The 22,863-nt window shown below is 51.6% G+C and overlaps 1 protein-coding gene across 1 annotated transcript in view; it reads left to right on the forward strand.

Moving 5' to 3' along the window:
* The window catches only part of HS3ST4 (heparan sulfate-glucosamine 3-sulfotransferase 4), a 66,829-nt gene extending 61,412 nt beyond the window's left edge, over positions 1 to 5,417 (forward strand). The window contains exon 2 of the mRNA XM_056338705.1: positions 1,230 to 5,417. Coding sequence (XP_056194680.1) covers positions 1,230 to 1,866 — 637 coding nt within the window. The 3' untranslated portion in view covers positions 1,867 to 5,417. The remainder of the gene's footprint in view (positions 1 to 1,229) is intronic.
* Positions 5,418 to 22,863: the final 17,446 nt, after the last annotated feature.

Genomic DNA, 22,863 nt, shown 5'->3' on the forward strand with positions numbered 1-22,863 from the left:
TGCCTGTAAAACTTTGCACAGGCAGACAGGAAGCCTTGCACGGGAGCACTCGGGCAGATGTGGCAGTACCCACGGGTGCCATGGCCCCATGGCCTCCTGTGTTGTGTCACCTCGTGCGGTCCGTGCAGCGGGCGATGGGAAGGGCGGCCAGGCTGTGGTGCTCCCCCGGCGCTGCGCGGTCAGTGCCTGCATGGGTCGCTGCCGTGGGGTGTCTCAGCGCTTTCAGTACCCAGCCGGTTTCCCACTGGAGCGTCTCCATTGCAGGTGACACAGCAGGTGCCAGAGTGGAGCCCTGCGGGGCGGGGGGCATGGCGGCAGGGCTGGAGCTGCCCATGGCCATGGTGTGTGCAGGAGCGGGAGGTGGGTAGGTGCCTGGCTCGTGATATGACCCTGCCACCTCTCCAGCGCCCGGCGGCTGAGGAGGCGTGACAGAGGCTGTAAAGCTCTTGCAGAGGACAGCATTTACTACCTTCCGTCTTGCTATGATAATCTTTAACGGGGGGCAGCTGGGACAAGCATTTACCTCTTCATTTTCTTAGATATAAATGCTATCTCACTGCAGTTTCATTTTACAATATGGTAATATGCTATCCAGGAAAGTCTTGCTACATGCTAATTTATCCAGTAGGCAAATTCCTTTTGGCTAATAAAAGTGCTCGCACAGGAAGCTCAAAACCCAGCAGCAATTAATTATTGACAGAGCATGTGAATTAGAGATAAAAGAAAAGTCATTCTTTCTCACACACAAGATAGTAAATAAATTTAATTATTGTACTAGAAGCAAGGGATCTTATTCTATATTAAGTTTTATTAGCTGAGACATTTAAAAGCATGTCATCATAACAAAAAGGTCTTGTGTAATCCTAACTGCACCACTCTGGTACAAGGCTCTGAAGTGAATAGGCTTAATTGAGCAAATGGAAGCAGATGGCTTGCTGAACAGGCAGGTATTGTACAGGTTTATTGTCAATTAACTTTTGTCTACATATGCCTATGGCGAATTGACTGTATAATGTGTTACCAAGGCTGATTTAACACTTTAGGTGCCCATCATGTCCAGGGTCCAAGAAGGAGCAAAGCCAGAAGTACTTTGGTCCCTGGGGCCTGCAGGTGTGGCAGCATCCCTCCTCCCGCATATCCCGCCAACACCTGCACGGGGCAGCAGGGACACCGAGGTGCCCGCCCATGCCTGGCCTCTTGCTAACCTCCCCTCCTCTGCTTCTGCGCAGGAATGTGATGCCCAAGACACTGGACGGCCAGATCACAATGGAGAAGACCCCCAGCTACTTCGTCACCAACGAGGCCCCCAGGCGCATTCACTCCATGGCCAAGGACACGAAGCTGATCGTGGTGGTGAGGAACCCAGTCACCCGGGCCATCTCGGACTACACACAGACACTCTCCAAGAAGCCAGAGATCCCCACCTTTGAGGTGCTGGCCTTCAAGAACCGGACCCTGGGGCTGATTGACGCCTCCTGGAGCGCGATCCGCATCGGCATCTACGCCCTGCACTTGGAGAACTGGCTGCAGTACTTTCCCCTCTCCCAAATCCTTTTTGTCAGTGGCGAGAGGCTCATCACTGACCCGGCTGGGGAAATGGCCAAGGTCCAGGACTTCTTAGGCCTCAAGAGGATTGTGACAGAGAAACATTTTTATTTTAATAAAACCAAGGGGTTCCCCTGTCTAAAGAAGCCAGAGGACAGCAGTGCTCCCCGGTGCTTGGGAAAATCCAAGGGTCGAACTCACCCCAAAATAGACCCAGACGTCATTCACAGACTGCGGAAGTTTTACAAACCTTTCAATGTCATGTTTTACCAAATGACGGGGCAAGATTTCCAGTGGGAGCAGGAAGAAAGTGATAAGTAGAACCATGAAATCAGGAAAAAAGCTCTTTTCTTTTGAGAAGTGAATCATCATTAGAGACCCAAAACTCACTCGGGGTAAGAGGCTCAGCCTTGTGAGTGCAAGACTCTTGCACTCTCAGGGTTGCAGCCAGAGCTGTCCCATGTTTCCACCTCTGAAACCTTAGTGGCACGTCACTGTGGGTTGCACTCGGGCTCTTCCCACCGTGATGCTGAGGGATCAGTGGGCAGGTGGGAGGAGGAGGAGGTGGAGGGAGTGGGGCTCCTCGGGGCGATGGGATGCTTCAAGTCGACATGTTGCTGCTGGTGTCCCCCTCACAGCCAGGCAGGCAGGACCAGCATCTTCTGCTATGGCTAGCTGAGCAGCAGGGTGCTCACAAAACCCAGCAGCACTGGGACAAACCCATAGATTTGATTTCTCCTGACCTGGCTTTTAGTTTTGCCCCAACAGCAGCATCAGATCTGGTAAATTCAGGACACGTGCATCCACAGGCACACCGGTATTTCTGTGTGAAAGGAATAAAGCCAGTTACGCTGCAAAGGAACTATGTACAGAAATCTCATTTGCACCAGATGTTTCAATTACTTGTTGCACTAAAACTAGTATTTACCAAGTGCCACAAAACACCTGGGCCCGATTCTCCTCTGACTAGTGGGTGTATCTATCTACACTGTTGGAAGAGAGTGTTCCTCCTTTGCTGGGGTGCTCAGTGGGATCAGAACTGGGGCCTCCCCAGGACTGCCCCCCTCCTCCTGGAAGCCGTAGCGAAGACCATTCCCAGGCACCTGCTTGGAGTGAGCCGGGGTCTCAGCACCCAGCCAGGCTGCTGAGGCATGGTGCGGAGAGACGTGTGCCCAGGCAGCACCTCCTGGCAGCACGGTGCTGTGCCTGGCTCTGTGGTCTGGAGCCAGGCATTCCTGGTGGGAACTGCAGGACAGAGGCGTGGGGGTCAGCCTCAGCATAGGGTCTGGGCAGGGCTGACCAGCGGGGCCCCTGGCACTGCCCTTCATTTGCACCTTGAAAACGAGATCTCTGCTGCTAGCTGTTGACAGCCGGGTTTGCAAAACAGGAAAGCAGACTTCATCTTTACTTCAGAATTACAAAAATGTAATTAATTCCCAGGGTGAGCACTGCTCTACACAAAAAATGTGTGCTTTCTAGTGGAAATGACCAAGTCAACCAAATTTGCAAATCCTGGTAGAAACTGTAGAACAAGCCCATATCACAACTGGATCCTCCAGCAATGTGACGAGAGCTGCATGCTGGGTCCAGTGGAGAGCAGGCCAGCAGCGCATTGACACAGCTGCACCGTTTCCATCTCCATTACTGAGAGAAAAAGAAGAGAGGGAACAAAAGGAAAAATGCAGAGCTACTGTTGCTGAGATGTTCCCTTCACACAGGTGATTTCTAAGGGCACTCAAATATTGCTGGCCACTTACTTTGTTTACTGAGTGGTAAGGATGCCTCCTGGGTGGAGCGTAGCTGTGCGCGAGCCCCCCATTCTCTTTCGGGCAGCGAGTCCCTGGCTGATGGAAAGCATCAGCAATGCAGCGTGAGATAGCTGTGGGAGCACCAAGACTCAGTTTTGATTAAGGTGGCAAGAAATCCCTGCTGATCCAGCTAACCAAATGAAATCACTGTTAGGTTGGGTAACAAGCTGAAGCTACGCTGGGTTTCATGGCCTGTCGTGTGGTTCGTTACGCCATGAAGTGGTGCTGGTGCCTTGGACTGGCTGAAAAAAGAGCTGAAGTGATTTGGAAAATTTACACCGTGGGCCATGCTGGAGGGGCACCGCAAGGTCCCTGCTAATGTCATGCCAGTTCCTACTAGCTTGATTAGGTTTAAAAACAGCTCCTGACAAAACACAGTTTTTCACAGACCCACAAGTTCCCAAATTACTACATGAAAGTTGGAAGTATGTAATAGGAATAATTTTACAGTGTTTCACACATTATTAAAATGTCAGATCATCTCCTAAGTGAAAACTGTTGTTAACACAATTTGGTGCAAGCTGCTTGATACATTCAGTTGGAGGATGAGAGGCTCATTGAGGATCAGTGTCCAGGCTCCTCACCAGAGGGATATCCAGAAATTTCTGCCCGTTCCCAGCATGCTGCAGCCCAGACACAGCGGCAGGCTGGCCATGACGGTGTGGAATGGAGCCTGCTAGTGGAGATGGTGGGACTGACTGCCCTGGCTGCTGCCAGAGGGGCTTGGCTCCAGGGCGACGGTGTTCCAGCTCATGGCATGGCTGGCACGTGGCAGGTTGGTGGCTGCTCGTGACTGCTGGTGTTATGGCCATCGGCGTGGCACTGTGCATCACCTCTGTGGCCAGGGCTTGGACTCTCTCAGCCCCCATCCACAGCTTAACTGGGAGCAGCCTTTTTCTCCTAGCAAGGCCTCTTTGAGCTTGAAAGGGCCCCTAGGACCGCCCATCCCCACCCAGCAGGTCTCCCCACACACCCCAGCTGCGGTCTGCTCTGGTCTGAGCGCTGCCCCATGTCTCCCTGAGCAGCTTGTGCTGGCTTCTGGGAACAGCCCCTGGTCCTCCACTGCCATCAAGCCACGGTCACCTCTGTCATCATGCCCCTCACTGGAGTGACAGGGGATCTGAAAACGCGTGTTTGTCTGAGAGTTACAACCCAATGAAGCACCCTGCTAGGGAAGCCACAGCATGTGGCCAGGCCAGGCAGGAACATCCATCCTGCCCTGGGACAAAGCACGATCACATCTGGAGCTCCATCCCACAGCTGGAACCAGGTGCTGGACTGGGGCTCCGGCCCCCCAGGAGGGGCTACCTGATGGTTTACAGCAGCAGCATGGTCCATGGGAGGTGATGATCCTGCCCGTGCCTCACCTGTCTGCCCGTGGCTCTTGTTCCCCTTCTTTCTGCCATATATTTAGAGGTTTATTTTTTATATCGGCTACGATTTCCAGCTTGAGAGGAACTGTTGAGCACCTGGTGGGAGGGTACACCTTGCTCCTCCACCCCTGTGGACACCAACCACCCCACACACAGGGGACACCCCACCCCCAGGTGCCAGAGTGCCACCGGCCCCTTTGTGGCACTGGTAGGGAGAGGGACCTATGGGGGGGCAGCATGGGGGTCTTGGGGCAGGCATTCGGTTTTCTGTTTTTCTGAAATGCACCCCGAATGTGCCATGTTAACGCAGGGCCTTGACAGGGGAATTATTTTCTATCTGGCCAGAGAGTGGCCTGCCAAATGAGAGTCAGGTTAATAACACTTTTTTTTAAAAAATATTCAAATGTCAGCATTAGAATACACAGGAAATTGAATTTTGTATTTGATTTCAATTAGCAAAGCATAAATTATATTTAATTTTATACACAGACTGGGTGATTCATTGTTCTGGAAAAATTGGTACTTTATGGTTCAGAGGCTGGAAATGGAGAGTTTGTCTTTTCTGAAACCAAACTGCTGTGCTGTCAACTCCTCCCAAACGCGTCTCTGTCTGTCGGTGTCACTCTGTACCTGAACAATATGAAAATCCCGAACTGAACACTTGAACCCACAGCACTAAAAAATAAAACGTTGTAGCAGCTGCATTTCTCTGCTCTATTTCTCCTGTCCCCCCAGCAGCACCAACACCCCACAAGCAAGACTCCCATGATGTGCGCTGGCCATGACCTGCCACCAGCCCATCCATCCCGAGCAGCTGCTCCCACCTGACCCGGCAGGATGCAGCCCACCAGCGTCAAAAGGGCTGGGGAAAGGCATGTGTTGCAGCCGGGACCAGGACTGGGACCAGGACCGCCCGGGCCAGCACCCTGCCTGCAGGGTCCCAGGCATGGGGGAGTCTGCAGCCTGCTGGGCAGTGTCCCCAGAGATGCCTTCCATGGGACCAGGTCAGAGACCCACAAAGAGGACAGCCCTCGCTTTCCTCTGCAGGCAGGGACCAGCCACTGGCCCCCAGACCCAGGGCTGCCTCAGCTGGGGACAGCAGAATTGTCCCTGCAGTGGGGGACAGCTTTCCTCACTAGCCTTGAAGCTTGGGATTCACCTCCCAAGGTCACAAAGAACAAATCACTGAGCAATGCCTGGGAAGTTTCACTTTCTGCTGATTAAGGATAAATCAGTGGATAATAAAAGGAGAGGGAGGGTTGGCTGCCAGGCAAAGAAATTAGGGGGAAAATTTTTTTATCTTATTTTGTGTGCACAGTTTCCCTCTAGTTTGAAAAAAAGCTATTTCACAGCATGGCCCTATTGTGTCATCTGATAAAAACCACTGAAAAACTTTTATCAACAAAATTAGGAAGTAGCGAACTATAAAATTGCTAATTATTTTCTAGTAAATTTACCTTTAAATAACTTTAGACACCAATTACAGGCACCATTAAGCACCATTAACACTGGGTATATTTACCAAACAAGGATGGAATACTTATTATTCAAATCAAGATCATTTTGGTGTAGATTTTGCTGTTTGGAAAGCAGTCCCCTCTTACCAGATGCTTAAAAAGTCATCAGAAGATCAATTACACCTCAAATGTCATCAGATTCCTAATATTTGAATTGTGGTGTGATTTAATTCAACCCTTGAAACAAACACCTGTGTGAGCAGCGACCATAATCCCGAGGAGCTGCCCCAGCAGCGCCTGCCCCTTGGCACAGGACCAGAGTCAACGTGCTCCTGGTTTGCAAGCCCCGAGAAAGTGAGTCCCACATGTAGCGGATCCGGCTGTCTCTTGCAACATCACCTTCCCCTGCACCATGCGGGGCTCCGTGCCCTTTGCACACCCACCCTGTTGGGCCAGCGAGCATCGCTCCTCCTGGCAGCTGCAGCCAGGTGCCTTTCGTTGCCTCCAGAGATCTGCTCCCCAGAAGACCTGTGTGGCTCTGCAAAGCGTTTGCCTTCTCCCAGCAGAGGCCTTTGGGAGTACATGCTGCAAACGCAGTGCTGCAGGCTGCCCTGGTGCCGGCATCACCACAGCCTGGCCCTGGCAGCAGCCACGCTCCACGCTGGGCTGGATGGCGGCACACACCTCTTAATTGAACGTTGCCAGGCGGCTGTCAGAAATCTGGCTGCAAAGCTGTTACCTGCTCCCACTTTCCTGCTGTTATCTTTGACATCCTCATTATTTATTAACTGCCCTGTACCCAACAGGCTGCCACTGATGCTTATTATGCAGGTTCCATATTCTGCTTGCCTTCCAAGGTCACATCCTCCTGGATGTCTTGCAAACCAGATTGAAGAGGTACCAGCAAAGATGCAGCATGTTCCGTATATGCCGATGCCAGGTTTCAAACAGAGGTCTTTGAATAAGGATGACATAATAGGTGGTGATAGAAGACCCTGTTGCTTACTGCTTTTCCCCCTCCTGTGTGTAGCAGGACTGAGCTTTCTGCACCTACATCAGCAAATACAGGAAACCAGAGCATCAGGGAAGAGCTCCAGCCGTCAGCTTTCACGTACTGGAACTAAATGTTTTCTCTGACACCAGAGCCTGGAAGGAAAGCACCATGGAGATTGTTTAGCTGGCCAGGTTGCACACCTGCAATGACCTGTTATGGATTTGTCAGCATGAATAAAGTCCTTTTTCCAGCACCTTGCCCTCTGCCACTGCCTCCTTGGTGTGGTGCTGGGTGCCTGTGCCCCCCCACCCCGTGCTGCAGTGCGGTGGCTTTTGCACCCTGGGCCAACAGGCTGTGACATCCCAGTTGTTCCAGGCAGAAACATCAAAACAAACCGATGCTCTCACCTCCTCATCTTTTGTGATGCCTTTTGCTCAGGGTTTTTTTGGTTTTGCTGACCTCGGAAAGTATCCCTCTATGAGTCACTCACTGGAAAAAAAATCTGATTAGAAAATTCTTGATGGCTTTTAAGAAGCTCTTCCAATTTCAGGTAAAAGACTCGAAATCAGAAGAAATAATTTGAGGGTCACTTCACTATTACTTTACAACACCAACATGGATATTTTGGAAATTTTTGGCTATAACGCGTGGTCTAATAGCCCAATAGATATATAAGAGCACTTGCCCATTTGCACCCCATGCAAGGGTAGAGGCTGCTAAATCAGAAAGTTTCTCCATGGAAGGACTTACCTACAGCTTAACAGGAATTTCTGCTCTAACCCAGTGATGCTTTAGCATGGCAGAAGAGAAGGACATCGGGGCTTTGCAAACTAACGCAGAGAGCTCCCCGTGACACCAGCTCCCAACCCCATGGCTGCTCCAGGTGAGTAGGATATGTCCCACCCATGTCAGAGAGGATCTGCTAGACACCCCAGCAAAGGAGCGCTGTGGGATCCATTGGAGGACTGTGGCCAGGGCTTTGCCTCGTGCCAGTTTGGGGATCTGAGCAGCCGAGGCTGTGCACTCCTAAGAGACCACAGCCACTGGGAAGACGACATTTATTTGCTGCTAATTCACCATGCTGCAGGACAAGCTGTGCAGCCTGTCCTCGACTCCTGTGTTGGCAGAGGAAGGCTGGTTTGTTGACTCACCATTAGGGTGGGCATCTGCCTCAGCATGGCCAAGGAGCCCCTCGGGTAGAGGAGGGCATCCCCATCCCTCAGCAGCTGTGCAGGGACGGAAAGGGTCTTCAGCCACTGGATCCCCTTCCTTCTCCCCATCCTCAGAAGCAGGACGGATGGTCCTCCTGTGGGTTTCCCCAGGGTGGGCTGCCTGGGAGGTGGGCTGCCCTGCTGCCCCTCTGCTGTGCCTGGGCATAGGGACAGGAGGGAGGGTGCACTATGTGCACAGTCTCCAAGGAAATGGGAACTGAGAGGAACTGGGGTTGTTTCAACAGTATATTTTGTGACTAAAGTCATTATGTGCAGAGAGATGTACGGGTAGCTGAAGGACAGAATTAATATAGTAAGTAATCCTCTCCCTTTAGCAATATCTTTCTGCATGAAGTAATGATTTAATGTTAACTTTTTCTAGCATACACATTTCCTCATAACAAACACTTATATGATATGCAGCTATTTACGTTTCAAGGCAAAAAGCATGGAGTGTAATGGACTCTACTCTGACTATCTGTCCGTGAAGAAATTTCACTGTATCGTGGGAAATGAGGAAAAACATTTTATTTGGAGACAATTTCTTTCTGTTTAAGCCATTCTTATCTTTCTGCCTTGTTCTGTGTTGGAAGGGATATCTGCATGACTCTGAGTTGCCTCTCCTACACATGGGGTGTCTGTGCTCTCCAGGACCCCCTGCCCAGCTGGGAGCCCTTGCTGCTCCTCGGCAGCGCTCACAGCTGGTGAATGGTCATGTGTGGTGCCTGATGTCTCCAGAGTGGCAGTGGGTGACACATGGTAGCAACTCCAGGAAACAGCTACAGAAGCTTCTGTATTGAAGCAGTGTGCCTGTTTGGCCCTTGGAGCTGCCAAGAAGGGTAATTAATCCTGTAGCCTTAAGGAGCAGCAGGCACTGAAGTCTGTGTTTGAGCATGCGACACAGCCCCAGGGTGGTCCCTGCCCTGGAGCCACCGGCTGTGGTCTCTGCCCTGGAGCCACCAGCATGCTGGCAGTGGAGCACATATTGGCCCTGGGAAGAGCCCTCTGGCCAGCCAACCCCAGCCGCACCAGCCCCGCGCTGTGCTGGCCACTCCACCCAGCATCCCTGAGTCTGGCTGCGTTTGCCCAGAGCCAGCCTGGCCCCAAGGTGTGGAGCCAGCCCTCAGCCATCCCTGGTGAGGTGGCCTGAGGGGCATGGTACTACTTAGCAAGGCTGCAGACCCCAGTCCAGGCAGCCTTGGCTGCTCTGGAGCCCGTTAGGAGGCTCCCAGCTCTGCTACTCCCTTTTCCTTCCACGAGACTAATACCCAGACTGGCAGAGGACAGAGATCTGTCCCATATGGACACTTGCCTCCAGGGTGTTGCTCTCCATACTCTCTAAGGCAGATCCCACAGACATCAACACTGTGCAGAAGAAATGAGCTTTTCCCTAGTAGTGACACACCGCTTAAAAGCACTGATCCAGATAACACGAGAGATGTCTGTGTAATGAAGGCAAACGACACATCTGGCAATTTTCCACCCAACTGACAGAGAGAAACAGTTATAAATATACTCCATTAATAGTGTAAGCATCCTTCAAAGCTTGTCTTGAGGGTCTGTGGGGCCAGCGTGCAGCAAGTGGGCTGGTGCTCTGGCTGGGTGCCTGAGCCGCAGGTACAACAGAGCTCCAGGCTCGCAGCCCCTCATTAGCAGAGGTGAAATGAAGCACAGCAGTGGTGGCGGGAGACACTTCACAGAAGACAAGGGCTTACAAAGCTGTAAGCACACTGGGCAGTGCTGCCAAAGCAGCCTGCATTGTCCTGTCAGGTGCTGGTCAAGCCGTGCTCTCCCTGGCTGCCGTGGTCATCACCAATCCAGCCTCTGGCAGGGCAGCCGGTGTGCCTGTGTCCCTCCCCAGGGAATAACAACCTTCCCCCTTCCCAGGAACTAGCATCCATCCCCCTCCCCAGGGACCCTTTGCAGCACCAAGCCTTGCCGAGCAGCTGGACTCAGCTCAACCCTAGTTTAATGAGGGAAAGCTAATAGATGGTTTTTGCCTTTATCTTAAAAAGCTACTTGCAGAATAAGTTGCAGTTAATGAAAGGAGTGAAGAATACACAGGTCACTGAGGGTGACTGCACTCCCCTCTTGAAGGATTTCATCTGAGCACAACAAGCATCTGAGAGCAAGTCCTCTGACAAATTCAGCTTTTTTCAAGGAATCTTTCCATTCACGTGACAATTTCCTGGACATCAGCCCCTTTGAGTAATATTTTTAAGGTTTTCCACTGCATTTGTGACCTGCAGCTTTTAGTTTCACTGGCCAGAGTCCAGCCATGCTTTCTTCCTTAGGGGAATCTCCTGCTCATGGACACGATGCTCACAGCTTTGGCTCTGGTGGAGACAGGCTGCTCACAGCAGGATCCACACTATGTGTGCGGACCCGACAAGCAGGGGCTCTGCCATGAGCGGACCTTCTCACCCGCTCCCCTCCTGCTGTGCCTCAGCCCCAGTGCGAGCCCAGGACGCCAAGGGCTCAGTTCCCCCAGGCTCTTCGCAGCAGGAGCAGGGCATGCTCAGCTCCTGCTGTCTGCAGCAGAGAGGGGTCTGAGACCAGTGGGGTCTGGGGCCCTGGGCAGGGCCAGGCATGCAGGCCAGGGATATAACCCTGGCCAAAGACCCAGCATGGCGGTGAGAGCCAGCGTACGACCATGCGACCAAGCAGCCATTGCCTTCTGTACGCAGGACACACTGCCATCATTTCCCTCCTCACTGACAAATGGAAGGGAGGGTGGTCCATGACCACGCAGCACATCCCAGTCACACTATGGGAGATGGTGGAAGAATTCCCACCTCTGCCGTGAGGACTGACTACTGCAGCTCCTGGGTCCTGCGCAGGGCCGTTGCCCTGCTCTCGCTGTGTCAGGGGCAGCAGTGCCCGCATCCCAGCATCCCGCATGGCCGGGCAGGTCTGGCACTAGATGGCACCCCGATACGTCCTTCTCCGAGGAGGAGCAGAGTACCCAGCTTCCAGTGCAGAGCAGGGAGGGAAAGCGGGGCTCAGCATCTTCCCCGCGCTCAGCCCCGACGCCGGGGCTGAAGCAGAGCGCAGCCCAGGGCAGCCCGTTCCCCCACCGCCAAAGGGGCTCTGCTCCCCCCAGCCCGGCCATGCCCTGCCCCGGCAGCGGAGCGGGGCTGCGGGGACCTTCCCAGCCGGACCGGGCAGCGACAGGCGCTGCGGGGCGGCAGATGCAGATGCGGAGGCTCAGAAAGCACGGGGGGCTGCGCTGCCTCCAGCTCCCCCTGCTCAGCAGGCTGGGAGCCGGGGGGTAAAACCCAGGACAGGGCTCGGACTGCAGCCTGACTCGCTGCCGGAGGGATGGATGATGTGCCTGTATGGGAAATCTCTCCCCAGGTCCAGCAGTGTGGTACAGGAGGGAGAAGTTCTCTATTTCCTCAGTGTTCCTAATTTACCTGGGAAGAAGTGTCTCATCACAGTTAATTCTAGCTCATTTAATCTAGTTTCTCATCACTGTGACCGTCTGCTCCACACTGTCCCATGGCTTCAAAATCAGTTGCAGGCAATGGGTACTGCCAGAGTAAGGCAACCACAGGGCCTGCCAGATGAAGATGAGCCACTCTCAGCAGATGATCTCCTTGAAGAAGGTCGAGAAACATAGTGTTTTGCACAAGTACCGATGATTTTGGCTGTCCTTCGTGGGCTGACCTGTTTGTCTAGCAAATTTCTGTTCAGAAATTTGCTTTGTGTTAAAAGCTCACTGCATCTCCTAAGCCAGCTGTGGCAATTTCTTAATCCTAAACACTGGCACTACAGCAGCCTCCGCCTAGCATGACACCAATCTGCAAAGACAGTTCATTAGTGACTATGCAAAGAGGCTCTTTACCCGGCTGCAGTTTGGCCACTCTCCAGTTCACACAATCTGTCAGAGTTCACAGAAGAGGAGGTCCTGCTGAGAGGGACTTTGCAGTTTCTGGAGAGCTACAGCTCCTGAGCTGCAGAGCTTACACAGCAGCAAGCACTTGGCTCATCCATTTGATCTCTACGGTGTAAGACACAAAAATAGTTTAGCTAACATTTTCTTCTACCAAGATTATAATAATGAAATCATGTCTGGTGTTTTCCTTCCAGGTACAACAACGTATGTAGCAAAACAGATTTGTTAGATCTACAATATGAGAATTACTTTCAGAAAGGAAAAAAAAAACCAACCTCAAGCCCACGTTCCCAGAAACATACATTAGAAGTACTCTAACAACTGTGAGTTTTGTCCCCATTCTATTACGAAAAATGTCCTTTCATACAACTCAGAGAGGGGATGGCATATGCCACTGGCTTGTCCATCTGTCTTGCTCTGTTTGCAGCAGCAGAGCTCTCAAAGCAGAAAGTCAGCCGTTGGTCCTGCCAAAAACTGCAGCATCCACTTTATTATTTTAAACACAGAAAACAAGAGCTACACAGCAATATGAGTGGGAGCCATGACCATAACACGCATGGGTCAGCATTCCGGAGGTGCTAGGTACAAACCAGCGCACAGTGCCGGGGAAGAAGAGACGGACTCAGTGTTGACTCAAACCCCGCAGCACAGGAGACTTTTCCTCCCGTGCCATGGAGCGAAGAAGCTGAACTGCACCTTCCTGGGGTACGTTATACATGGGGGTGCAGCCTGCCCATTAAAGCCCGTGCCTTGCAAGAACACGGGTGTTTTTAGGACATTCCTGTGTACCTATACACTTTGTGCACTGCACAGCCGGTTTGGGAACTGCAGCTTTCCATCACCCCCTGTGCAAACTTGCACCATCGGCCTCAATCAGGTGGACTTCCCACTTTCAGGTGGGAAAGGTTTTTGCATTTCGAATATACAAGCAAAAAACCAGGCCAAATAATAGACTCCTATCCCTGTGTTCATGCTGGCCTAGTGATCTCTGCAGGAGGACAGGGCTTCTGGAGATTTAAATGTGTGTGCTCATGCAGAGGATATCTTAGGAGCTGTGCACTGCCTGCTACCATTCCTCTACCCAACTGCGTCTTTCTTTTCTGAGCTCCTTCAATTCCTGGCCTGATTGCAGCTATCAAATCAGTTCCACTGAAGTCTTTCCCCCCTTGCTTTTGAAGCAGCCTCTTCCACCCATCCTTCCCAGCTGGGCCCATGTGACAGCAAATGTTCCTGCTCAGGGCTTTACAGTTTTGTGCTCTGGAGAGGACCCACAGCCCGGTCAGCAATTCTGGTAGTGCTTTCAGGTGATATTTGCAGTTCCCTTTGAATTCCCTCAGCAAGCACTGGATGGTCTGAGTCCAGACCTGCCTGCAATGGTGGTGTCAGCTCATGTTGCAGCAGAGGAGGAGCTGCAGAGCTGGAAGGCAGCAGGGAGCAGCAGCGCCATGGGACACATGCTGCTGCGTTGGAGTGTGCTCCCACTATTAACAAAGACACACAATGTTGTCTTCTCTCTTACCTTAAGGGCTGCTTTATCTCTGCTAAATCACAGGGCAGCACCAAACACGTGATTTGGGGTTGGGCTTCATTTCAGATGTGAGTGTACTTTACCCCTGACAGGTACTTTAAAACAAGCAGGTTGTGGGTTTGCTTTTAAAACTTCCTGGAGAAGGACAGCTCTGCCACCCTGTGAGTATGCAGATGGCCCAGCCATGTGGCTACCACCCCAGTGAGATACAGAGTGGACGGAGGTGGTGTGTGCAGCCAGGGGAGCCTGGCCATGCTGGTTTCTGGGCCATTTACACCACAGGTTTCTTATGGGTTACAAGTAAAATGCTGTTGGCAGTTTTCAGCATCACTAGGCATGCACTGCTGCTGGAGCCTTCCCGGTGCCACTGAGGAGTCCTGCTCTCTCCCTGGGCACAGCTGCTCAGATTTAGCCCTCAGAGCACCTACAGCTTCCCTGGTATTCACCTTCTCATTATGTGTTTAATAAGTTTGTGTAACTTTTTGTTAAGCAGCAAGGAAATGTTTTCCAGGGGAAGCTAATTCCAACACATCCTCCTTGTGTAGGTTTGATGTTACGGAACAGTGAGTCTTTTGAATTAATTAGCATAAAGCACTTCACTTACTCAGCTAATCTGCATATTTTGCTCTGAGGATGAGGGAAACCTCCAGGTGCTGGCAGGATGCTCACTAGGTCACAGCTCCAGCTCTGAGGCAGGTGGGCACAGCCAGGCATGGCAGAGTGCTGTGGGCTTGCCAGTGGCCTGGGGGTGCTGCCTGACCCTGTTCTCCAGCTAAATCACGGTAAGTGGGACCTGCACAAGGCAGCACTACCTCCTGCCAGAATTTTAATTCCTTCCTTCCCCATCCTGTGCCCATACTAGGTACTGCCCCAGCAAGTGGACCATGCCAGTCCGTGCGCCCTCCAACCCCAGCCCCCGTGGGGGAGGACAAGCAGGGCTGCCCCACAGCTCCCTCCTAGGCTGTGCTCATGGAAAGACATGCTTCTGGGATCCGGCATTTTTTCATCTTGGCACAAAATTCTTCCAGAGATGATTATTTGAAAGATGAGTCACCATATACAATAGCAAAGACACATCCTTGACTTACTGGCAGAGAAGAGAGATGTGACCAGCATTAAGTCTCCATGCAATGTCTCCATCACACAGTGTCTGGTGTTTATTCTAAACAGCTCTCAGTCTTCAGTAGAATTGGTTTTTCACATCAGAAATCCAGCTACTTTTCCATAAGAAATGTTTCTTAATGAAAGGAAATACAGACTGTGCATGGATGCAAAAATCATTATGTGTAGCTTTGCACTCTATACAGCTGCTGTCTTTTAAAGCCTGTTTCTATGAACACACATGCACACATGGAGATGCACATTAGCATCTCTGTATTGAGGTTGTGCTCTGAAGTGGGGCATAAATTCCAGCTACCTTTAGGGAGCAAGAGGGATACTTCTTGTATTTCTTGAATTTTCTGTCTCATTCGCCTATTTCGCCTCATACGTTTTTACAGAAGGATTTAAACATGGGCCCTGTGCCTCCTCTGAGGGGACTGTCACCTGTGGCCACGGCTGCGCTGTGCTGGGGCTTGGCAGGATGGGTTGGTGTGAGCAAGGGCAGCCTGAGTGGAGCAACCTCCCTGGCCAGAGTGGGAAATGGAACAGGGACAGCAGAGCAGTGGGGTGGAGGGGAGGGAGTGAGGCATGCATGCTGCCTGGAGCGGAGCTCAGAGCTGGCCAGGAGCAGGTGTCTGACCGTGCCCTGGCTGTTCTGGAGGCTCCCAGAGAGGGGGGACATCACTGGAGCAGCCAGAGTTGCCCAGGGGAGAGCCAGCCTGTCTGTCCCTCGGCGCTTCCTTAATACCCCGTGTTCGCCCTGCACCTTGTCCAGAGGGATGGGCTGGCCGAGGGGCTCTGCCCTCAGACCTGTGAGCCTGGGCTGCAAACCCAGAGCCAAGCCCCCCTTCTGCCAAGCGCCTGCTGCCAGCGACCCTGAGGCTGCCAAGTGAAGCAGCCCCCGCCTGGATGCTGCCCGAGGCAGAAGCCCCTTCCTCTTTGCTGGGAGTGGGCTGGGGCAAGGACAGGCACCCCCCAGGAGCAGAGGTCTGGTTTCTGTGCTGCTCCTGTGCCATGAGGGGGTGTGGGTGTGTGTGCTGCCTCGTAGCCTATTCCAATTCAACACTGTGTTCTGACCTTGATGATGTTGGTTTAACTAGGATATGAAATGCAAATATAGCCTAAGCTCAACAATTCTGGCACCCAGCAGAGAGACTGAAGGGTGGAACACTTCCCAGAAGGGTCAGCAAGAGCAGGAAAAATTATATAGAGCAAATAAACAGAATAAAAGGCTTCTCTATTATCCTGGTGCAAAGGGCTGCAGCTCCAGGGGACTGCAGGAGATTGTGCTGCTCTGAGGCTTATCCTCAGGGACAAGCTGTTGATCAGGAAACAGAGAAAAGGCTAAGGGCAAGGAGAGAAGTTGTTTTAAAATAACTACAGGCCAGTAGGGAGTCACCCTTGTTCTGCTCCTTGGCTGATTCTGCATCATCCATTACCCCACCCCACAGACAGGGCAGTCACCTCAGTGATTTCCCTGGGATCTGGGGCCAGACCTTAGGAGAGGGTTTAATGTGCTATCAAGCTGGGGATGAGGAATTGTTTCCTGACCCCTAGCCGAGCAGATACCCTGCAGGGGAGAGCAGCCTCCATCAAACCAACCCCCTCCCGCTTTGGAGGAGCTGCTCTCACCAGCCTTGCAGGAAGCTGAATATGCACAAGCTACTGCTGCAAGCTTTGGATGCCACAAGACATTTGAAAACTTTGAATTTAACAGGTATAAATGCCTATTTTCAAATCAAGGTGGAATTTGCACATTGTCAGTAATTTTTAGCAAAACCATCCAGAATGCTTACCCTTGCTCTGCATCTTCCAAGCAAAGCATCTTGCTCACTGGCCAGGAGTGTCAGGGCTCTGTTTGTTTCAGCTTTGCAGGGATGGAGGGACCTTGTGCTGCCAGCTCCAAGACAGATCAGACACTGGACCACGCAAGCTGGCTTCACCCGTGGGCTGGCAGGGAGCCCAGAGGTGGCGCATGTGAAGAGCGATGTCAGCCAGAGTGACATTGTCTCCCTTATTACGCTGTTAAGGAGCTGATATCCTTGTCTGCATGGAAAACAACTTGTAGATCAGATTCAGCTCAGGCTCAGACAAGCTTCTCACCTCAGGGGAATGCATGGATTTCTCCAAGGGCTGCTGCACCCAAATCACTACAAGAGGATCTCACTGCCTGCTTTGCTGCAGGGCACGCTCATGTGTGCAAAGCTGGAAGGCATTGTAAGAACCTCTGTCAACCCTTGGAGCAATCCAGAGCGTGCACAGTTACGATGCTGGGATGGATCCTGCACAGGGGTGACAGCCCGGTATGTGTATGCGCAAGGAGGAGCTGGCACACCTGCCTTTGGTCAGGGCTGGAGGTTACCCCAGCCGTAGCACCCTCAGCGTCCCACTGGTGCACACCTTGGAAAGGCCCATGAGCGGCAGGTCAAGGGACGCAGACCTGCAGCATCCTCACGCCCACCCAAGGCTGTGACTCCTTGTAGAGGAAGCACAGAAGGAGGCACGTTTGTGTTCAGACAAGACCGAGCTGATATGAGATCCCCGGTGGGGTATGCTGAGGGGTACCGTGGGTGGGGGAGCAGACCTGGAGGCCACGGAGGATGCTGGGCAGAGACAGAGCCACGGGCTGGTGCTCCGAGATGCCACTGGGCAGCTCTGCGATGCACCAGCCAGGGGGAGCCCAGCAGCGGCCAGGTGTTTGAGCTGAGAGGAGCACCCTCATTCAGGCATCTGCAGTGCCATCATGACTTTATTAAAAATTTAAAACATAAATTACAACATTCACCAGGGAAGAATCGCTTTCCTACCAATTACAGTTAATAGGGTAAAATTAATGTACCAATTAATATGGCTGCTTCTAAAACTCAGTCTAATATGTTAAATACTGTTTCTGCCTCTATAAATGCAGCAAAATAAAGTGATGATCAGGATGGGAGCTAATAAAGTTTTGCTTCTCTGTACTTAAACTATTTGGCATCACTGACTTAAGGCACAGGAAAAAGGAGATTATTTAACATTTTAAGGTTTGTAAGACCCATAAATCATTTCATACATGCCATATTTGTTGAAAAGGATAGAATACATTCAATTTTACAGTATATTAAACTTCATCTAATTTGAACATAAGAACAGACCAGCAAAATAAATGACCAATTTCTAAAGCAGAAATTACCATTTGGCTGCTGCCATTATGAAGCTGCTGGTATTTTATCATGTTCTTAACATAATATTGCTTGTCTATTGATGCATAGTTATAGTGCTAGTCCAAATTGGAAGGCGGTGAAAGAGGACAGTGCAGAGTTTTTTTTTAATAGGCATCATTTGTCAGATGTTATTTCAGAGGTCTTTGCACTGATGATAATATGCAGATTAAAGCACAAGTAAATAGGAAAAGAAAAAAAAGAGAGAGAGAGAAAGAAAGGCAGAAAGAGAATGAGAATTTCAGCACATTCTGGCTGCAGCAGACAGGCAGGTGGACCAGGCCCCAGTGGGTACAGATAACAGTAATTAATCTGGGTTGAAGGGTTTCTTCTGAAACCCCACGGTGTTTGACAAAAGGAAGCATCCTCTGAATCTCAATGCTGCTGGGGACAGCAGGGATGAAAGCAGGAGCGCCTGGTCCCAGTGCACAACCAAGGGATGGAGCACCAGCCCCTGCCCAGCACCCATCCCTCCTCCCCACCCCAGACTCCCCCCTGCAGCAGCCACAAATCTGAGCACAAATAAAAATTTTGTTTAGTTTGCAAAACAGGAGGAAGGTATCTCCATCCTCCAGAGTTCATTGTTCTGCTAGACTTGGTATTATAGTGGCAATATATTACAGAGAAGAAAAATCAGCTGGCTGCATTGCCTCCAGAATGACAATGGAAAGCCACAAAACATGATGGAGATGCGCCTGGCCAAAGGAGATCTCTGCTGGGGCACTGCAGGGTGACCAGGAAAGGTGCTCGTGGGGAGGGAGTCCCACAGGGCACAGCATCCCATAGCAGACACCTGCGCAGAGGGGACAGCCGCATTCTGGGGCAGGGGCTGGCGGCTGGGACTCAGCACCCTTAGTGCCTCCCGCTGCTCTCAGCCACCTCAAGCTCCTCAGGCAGCAGCTCCTCTGCCCAGACAGGGCACCATCACCGGGCAGGGTGTTACCCCGGGGACAGGGCAGTGCCCCGGAGCAGGGCAGCTCTGCAGGCACAGGAATCAGCTGTGCCCGCACACTGCGGCTGTGGGGGCAACCGGCACACCGCTGACCCCAGCAATGCCCTGTGGGCACGGCTGCAGAGCTGAAAAAACTTTCCCACCAAAAAACCCCAAACAAAAAAGGCAAGATACTTCATTTGTATTAAGGATAATTTTCCTGTCCCCCCCAAACCCTGAATTTCCTCTGGTGAAGGGTTTCTGCTCCTGGCAGGCTGCCAGGAGAGGGTGCATGGCAGGGGGGAAATGCACGCAGCAACACCGCTGAGCTGCCACTGTGCAAAGTGTGCCAGTGCTCTGCACCGGTGCTTAAGAACACCTCAGAGCCTGGGTCTGCTTAAACCAAATGAATTGCTTGGATATTAGAGCCGAAATTGTGTTCCACGACTGCAAATCTGCGCAGGGATATATTGTGCTATAACATAGATTTCAATTACTCTCCAACCTTCAGCATGATGATGCAACATTACGCTCCACTGTCAGAGTTTGCCAGCATGCTCTTACTTTTATTTCTCCTGTTAAATATGGTCTTTGTTGCGCTTCATTGATCTCTGAGCATATTCTGCTGTTTACAACTTTGATAATCTTTGTGTAATCTTCAGGGGTAATTGAATTCCAACAAACATAGCTGAATTTTAAACACCACGCAGATTTAAGTACGTTGAAAAGCCATGATATGAAAGTCAAACCTGAAGACAGGGAGAAAGCACTTGCTCTCAGCTCCCTTCCTGAAAACCGGGACCTGAGCCAGGCCCAGAGCCCAGGGGGGGTGTCATGAGCAAGTTAGGAGACACAGCTGGGGGTGGGAGCAGACCTATCCCAGAGTTTAATCCCAGGTAGTAAATATCATATCATTTAACGATTTTTGACTATGCAAACCCCAAATGCTTCTGCATTTGCACGAAGTCCCAGAGAATTCCACTGGGTCTCACTCTCTGCTAGGACAGGATACAGTCAGCAGCTATCAATCTTTGTTTAAATACCCAGGGAATTGTCCTTGTACAGATAAATTATTGTTTTTATGGGCATATTTTGTGAATTAGGCAAGGGGGAAAATGTTACGGTTGGATTTTGATGTAAAAGTTTTTTTGCAGAGCCCTAGGGGCACATGCACAGTGCTTCCATAATCATTATAGTTATTTATTATTTGCCAGCATCAGGAACGTGCCCAGCCCAGTGCAGGCACAGTGTAACATGGCTGCTAGGCCAGCACCACACTCACAGTGCCAATAGACCACAGGCACTTACCACCCCCCCCCCCCTTACTGCATCCCCTTCCACCCCCAGCCCCAGCAGCACACTTGCCCCTCCTTCCTCTCTCTGCTGACCACCGAGTTGCTGCAGTTAGTTATAGCCTCCCTTTTTCTGGCTGGAGAAACAGATGTCTTGCTTGAGGACATCAGATTTTTGATGCATTTCCTACAAAATTTAATTTCCCAAACCATCCTTGCTCAGGATGTAGGGGGACTGCTCAACTATGCTATAAATTAGCTAGCAGAGGTTCTCCTGGAAGGGAGATAAGCTCAGCCAGACAAGAAGGAGCCTCCAGAAATCTCAGTGCTGGAAGGGAAAACTTGCCAGTCTCCCGCCACTTGTGCTGGAGCTCCGTGTCTCCGGTTTATTGCAGTGGCAGCACAGAGCAGCCTCCACACAGCAAAGATTTCCTGCCTAAGGGTCTGAGGTGCACAGAAGGGTCCCCACACAATCGAAAGAAAAGGAATTAAAGGGTTGTCTAGCTAGAGAAAAGGGATATTGAATCTAATCCGAGCTGATGTAATTTGGAAATCCAATTGCACTTGTCCATCAGCAAAGGCAGCAACTGGCAAGGGAAGCCAGGAGGCTGCGGGCGATCTGAGCCTGCAGCACCAGGGCAGGGGAGGTGGGGGGCTCAGTGCCATGGGACCCCAGGCCACGTGGGGCAGGAGGAGGTCCAGGGTGGTGCAAAGCCTCTGTACCCTACTATAGCCCACAGCCCTTCCCCAGAGGGGTTTCCCACAGTCTGACACTGATGCGGGAACCACATGCAGGACAAGCACTGCTGCAAGTCGAAGAGGAGAAGCAGGAGGGGGAGAGGAGCACAAGCCCTCCCCTCCTTCGCTGTCTGCACTGGGAGATGAAGAGAGGGAAACACAGACTGCCCCCACACCTCTGCACAGCTCATCCCCACCGGGTCTGCCAGGGCATGGCACTGACACCCTGTCCCCCAGAGAAAAGCACAGCTCTCCCTGCACCACCTTCCTTGGAGGTTTTCCAGGAGACACCAAACACTGATTACAATTGATTTAAATGTTTCTGTTAGGATGCTTAACTTGAGCTCAGATACCTCCTTATATTTCATTTGCCCTGAGTCATTACATTGATATTTTACCAGAAGCCAGAGCTTTTTAAGGTCCTTGATAGACTCCAGTGACCCAACCCAGGTTCAAGTCTTCTGTCGCATGGCTCTGGCTCAGCCCTTCGTTGCAAGGTTCCTGCAAACCACTTGCAGCCATGTCCCACCCCATTTCCCCCAGGGCAGGAGGCTCAGAGGGCTCATCAGTATTTCAGATGCCAAAGGCAAGTTACTTTGCACTCAGGCTCTGGCAGCAGTGAAATAAAATCTGAATGCAAAGCTCACAAAGTAGGCTGATCCCCATGTTGCAGGATGGGGTGCTGCCCTGCGCTTGGGGAGCAGGTTACAAGGCCCCTCACCGAGGAAGGTGCACCAGCCTGCGGGGAAACGCAAGGCAAACAAGCGGGAAGGACAAGCACGAAGGTGCATCAGGCCCACGGAGCAGCCCCTGTCCTGAAGAAAATGAGGGCAAAGAAACAAAAAGCCAGGCTCTCAGGCTCAGGTGTGTCTCCTGCAGGACCCCAAAAGAGCCCCAGGGCTGGCCCTGGCCTGATGGAGAGGTGGGGAGCGGGCTCCAGAGGCAGCATGGTTTGGACATCACCTCCCTGCAGCTCGGTGCTGAGCATCCCACCAGCAGGAGAGCTGGAACAGAGCCACTCACAGCCATTATCCCCCCACACGTGCTTTATTTACTGAATTAAAGAGCAGAATTATAATGAGACTTGACGTTAAATTCTATAAAGTCAAGCTAATCAGTGACCAAACCTGTAATTGATTCTTTTGCTAGTTCAATACTTAATGCTACATGTTAAGCAATAGGATTTTACAATTTGCTAGCACTTCACTTACAGAGAATTAAGCAATAAAAATCCATTCTAAGCACAAACAGCAGGAAGGGAGCCACGTCCACTAATAAGTGAATGAGCCAATAAAATGGCTCAACACTTGCATCGATACCTTGTTTTAAAAAAATCTATCCCTATATGATACGCGAAGCATCTTTAACACATGCGAGCACAGTTTGAAACCCCCCAGGAGGTAACGCTGAGGCGGGGAATGCCATGGATGTGGTCGAGGAGACAACAGTTCACTGCCACGTCCAGGGGGGCTGGAGAGCCACAGCAAAGGGGCAGCCCGCTCCCCCCACAGCTGCAGGGAAACCCCTGGGGTGCTCAGCTCAGCTGGCCCTGTGGAGCTTGTCTGGGCATGGAACCTGAGACACGAGCATTCCCGCGGGTGCAGATGTGCAGCAGCAGAAGAAGCAGGACCTGTATCCAGCCACCGGTTCCCTGCGCACGGAGCAGAGCTCCCGCCGGCCGCACAGCAGCCTCACCATCCACTCTTTGCAAAATGACAGCATTTTATAGATGTCTAAAAAGGCTTATTTCTCCTTCAGGAGGAACAGTTAATAGGGCTTTTCTCTGC

This window comes from Falco biarmicus, chromosome 4 (assembly GCF_023638135.1).
Source record: "Falco biarmicus isolate bFalBia1 chromosome 4, bFalBia1.pri, whole genome shotgun sequence".
NCBI classification, from domain to species: domain Eukaryota; kingdom Metazoa; phylum Chordata; class Aves; order Falconiformes; family Falconidae; genus Falco; species Falco biarmicus.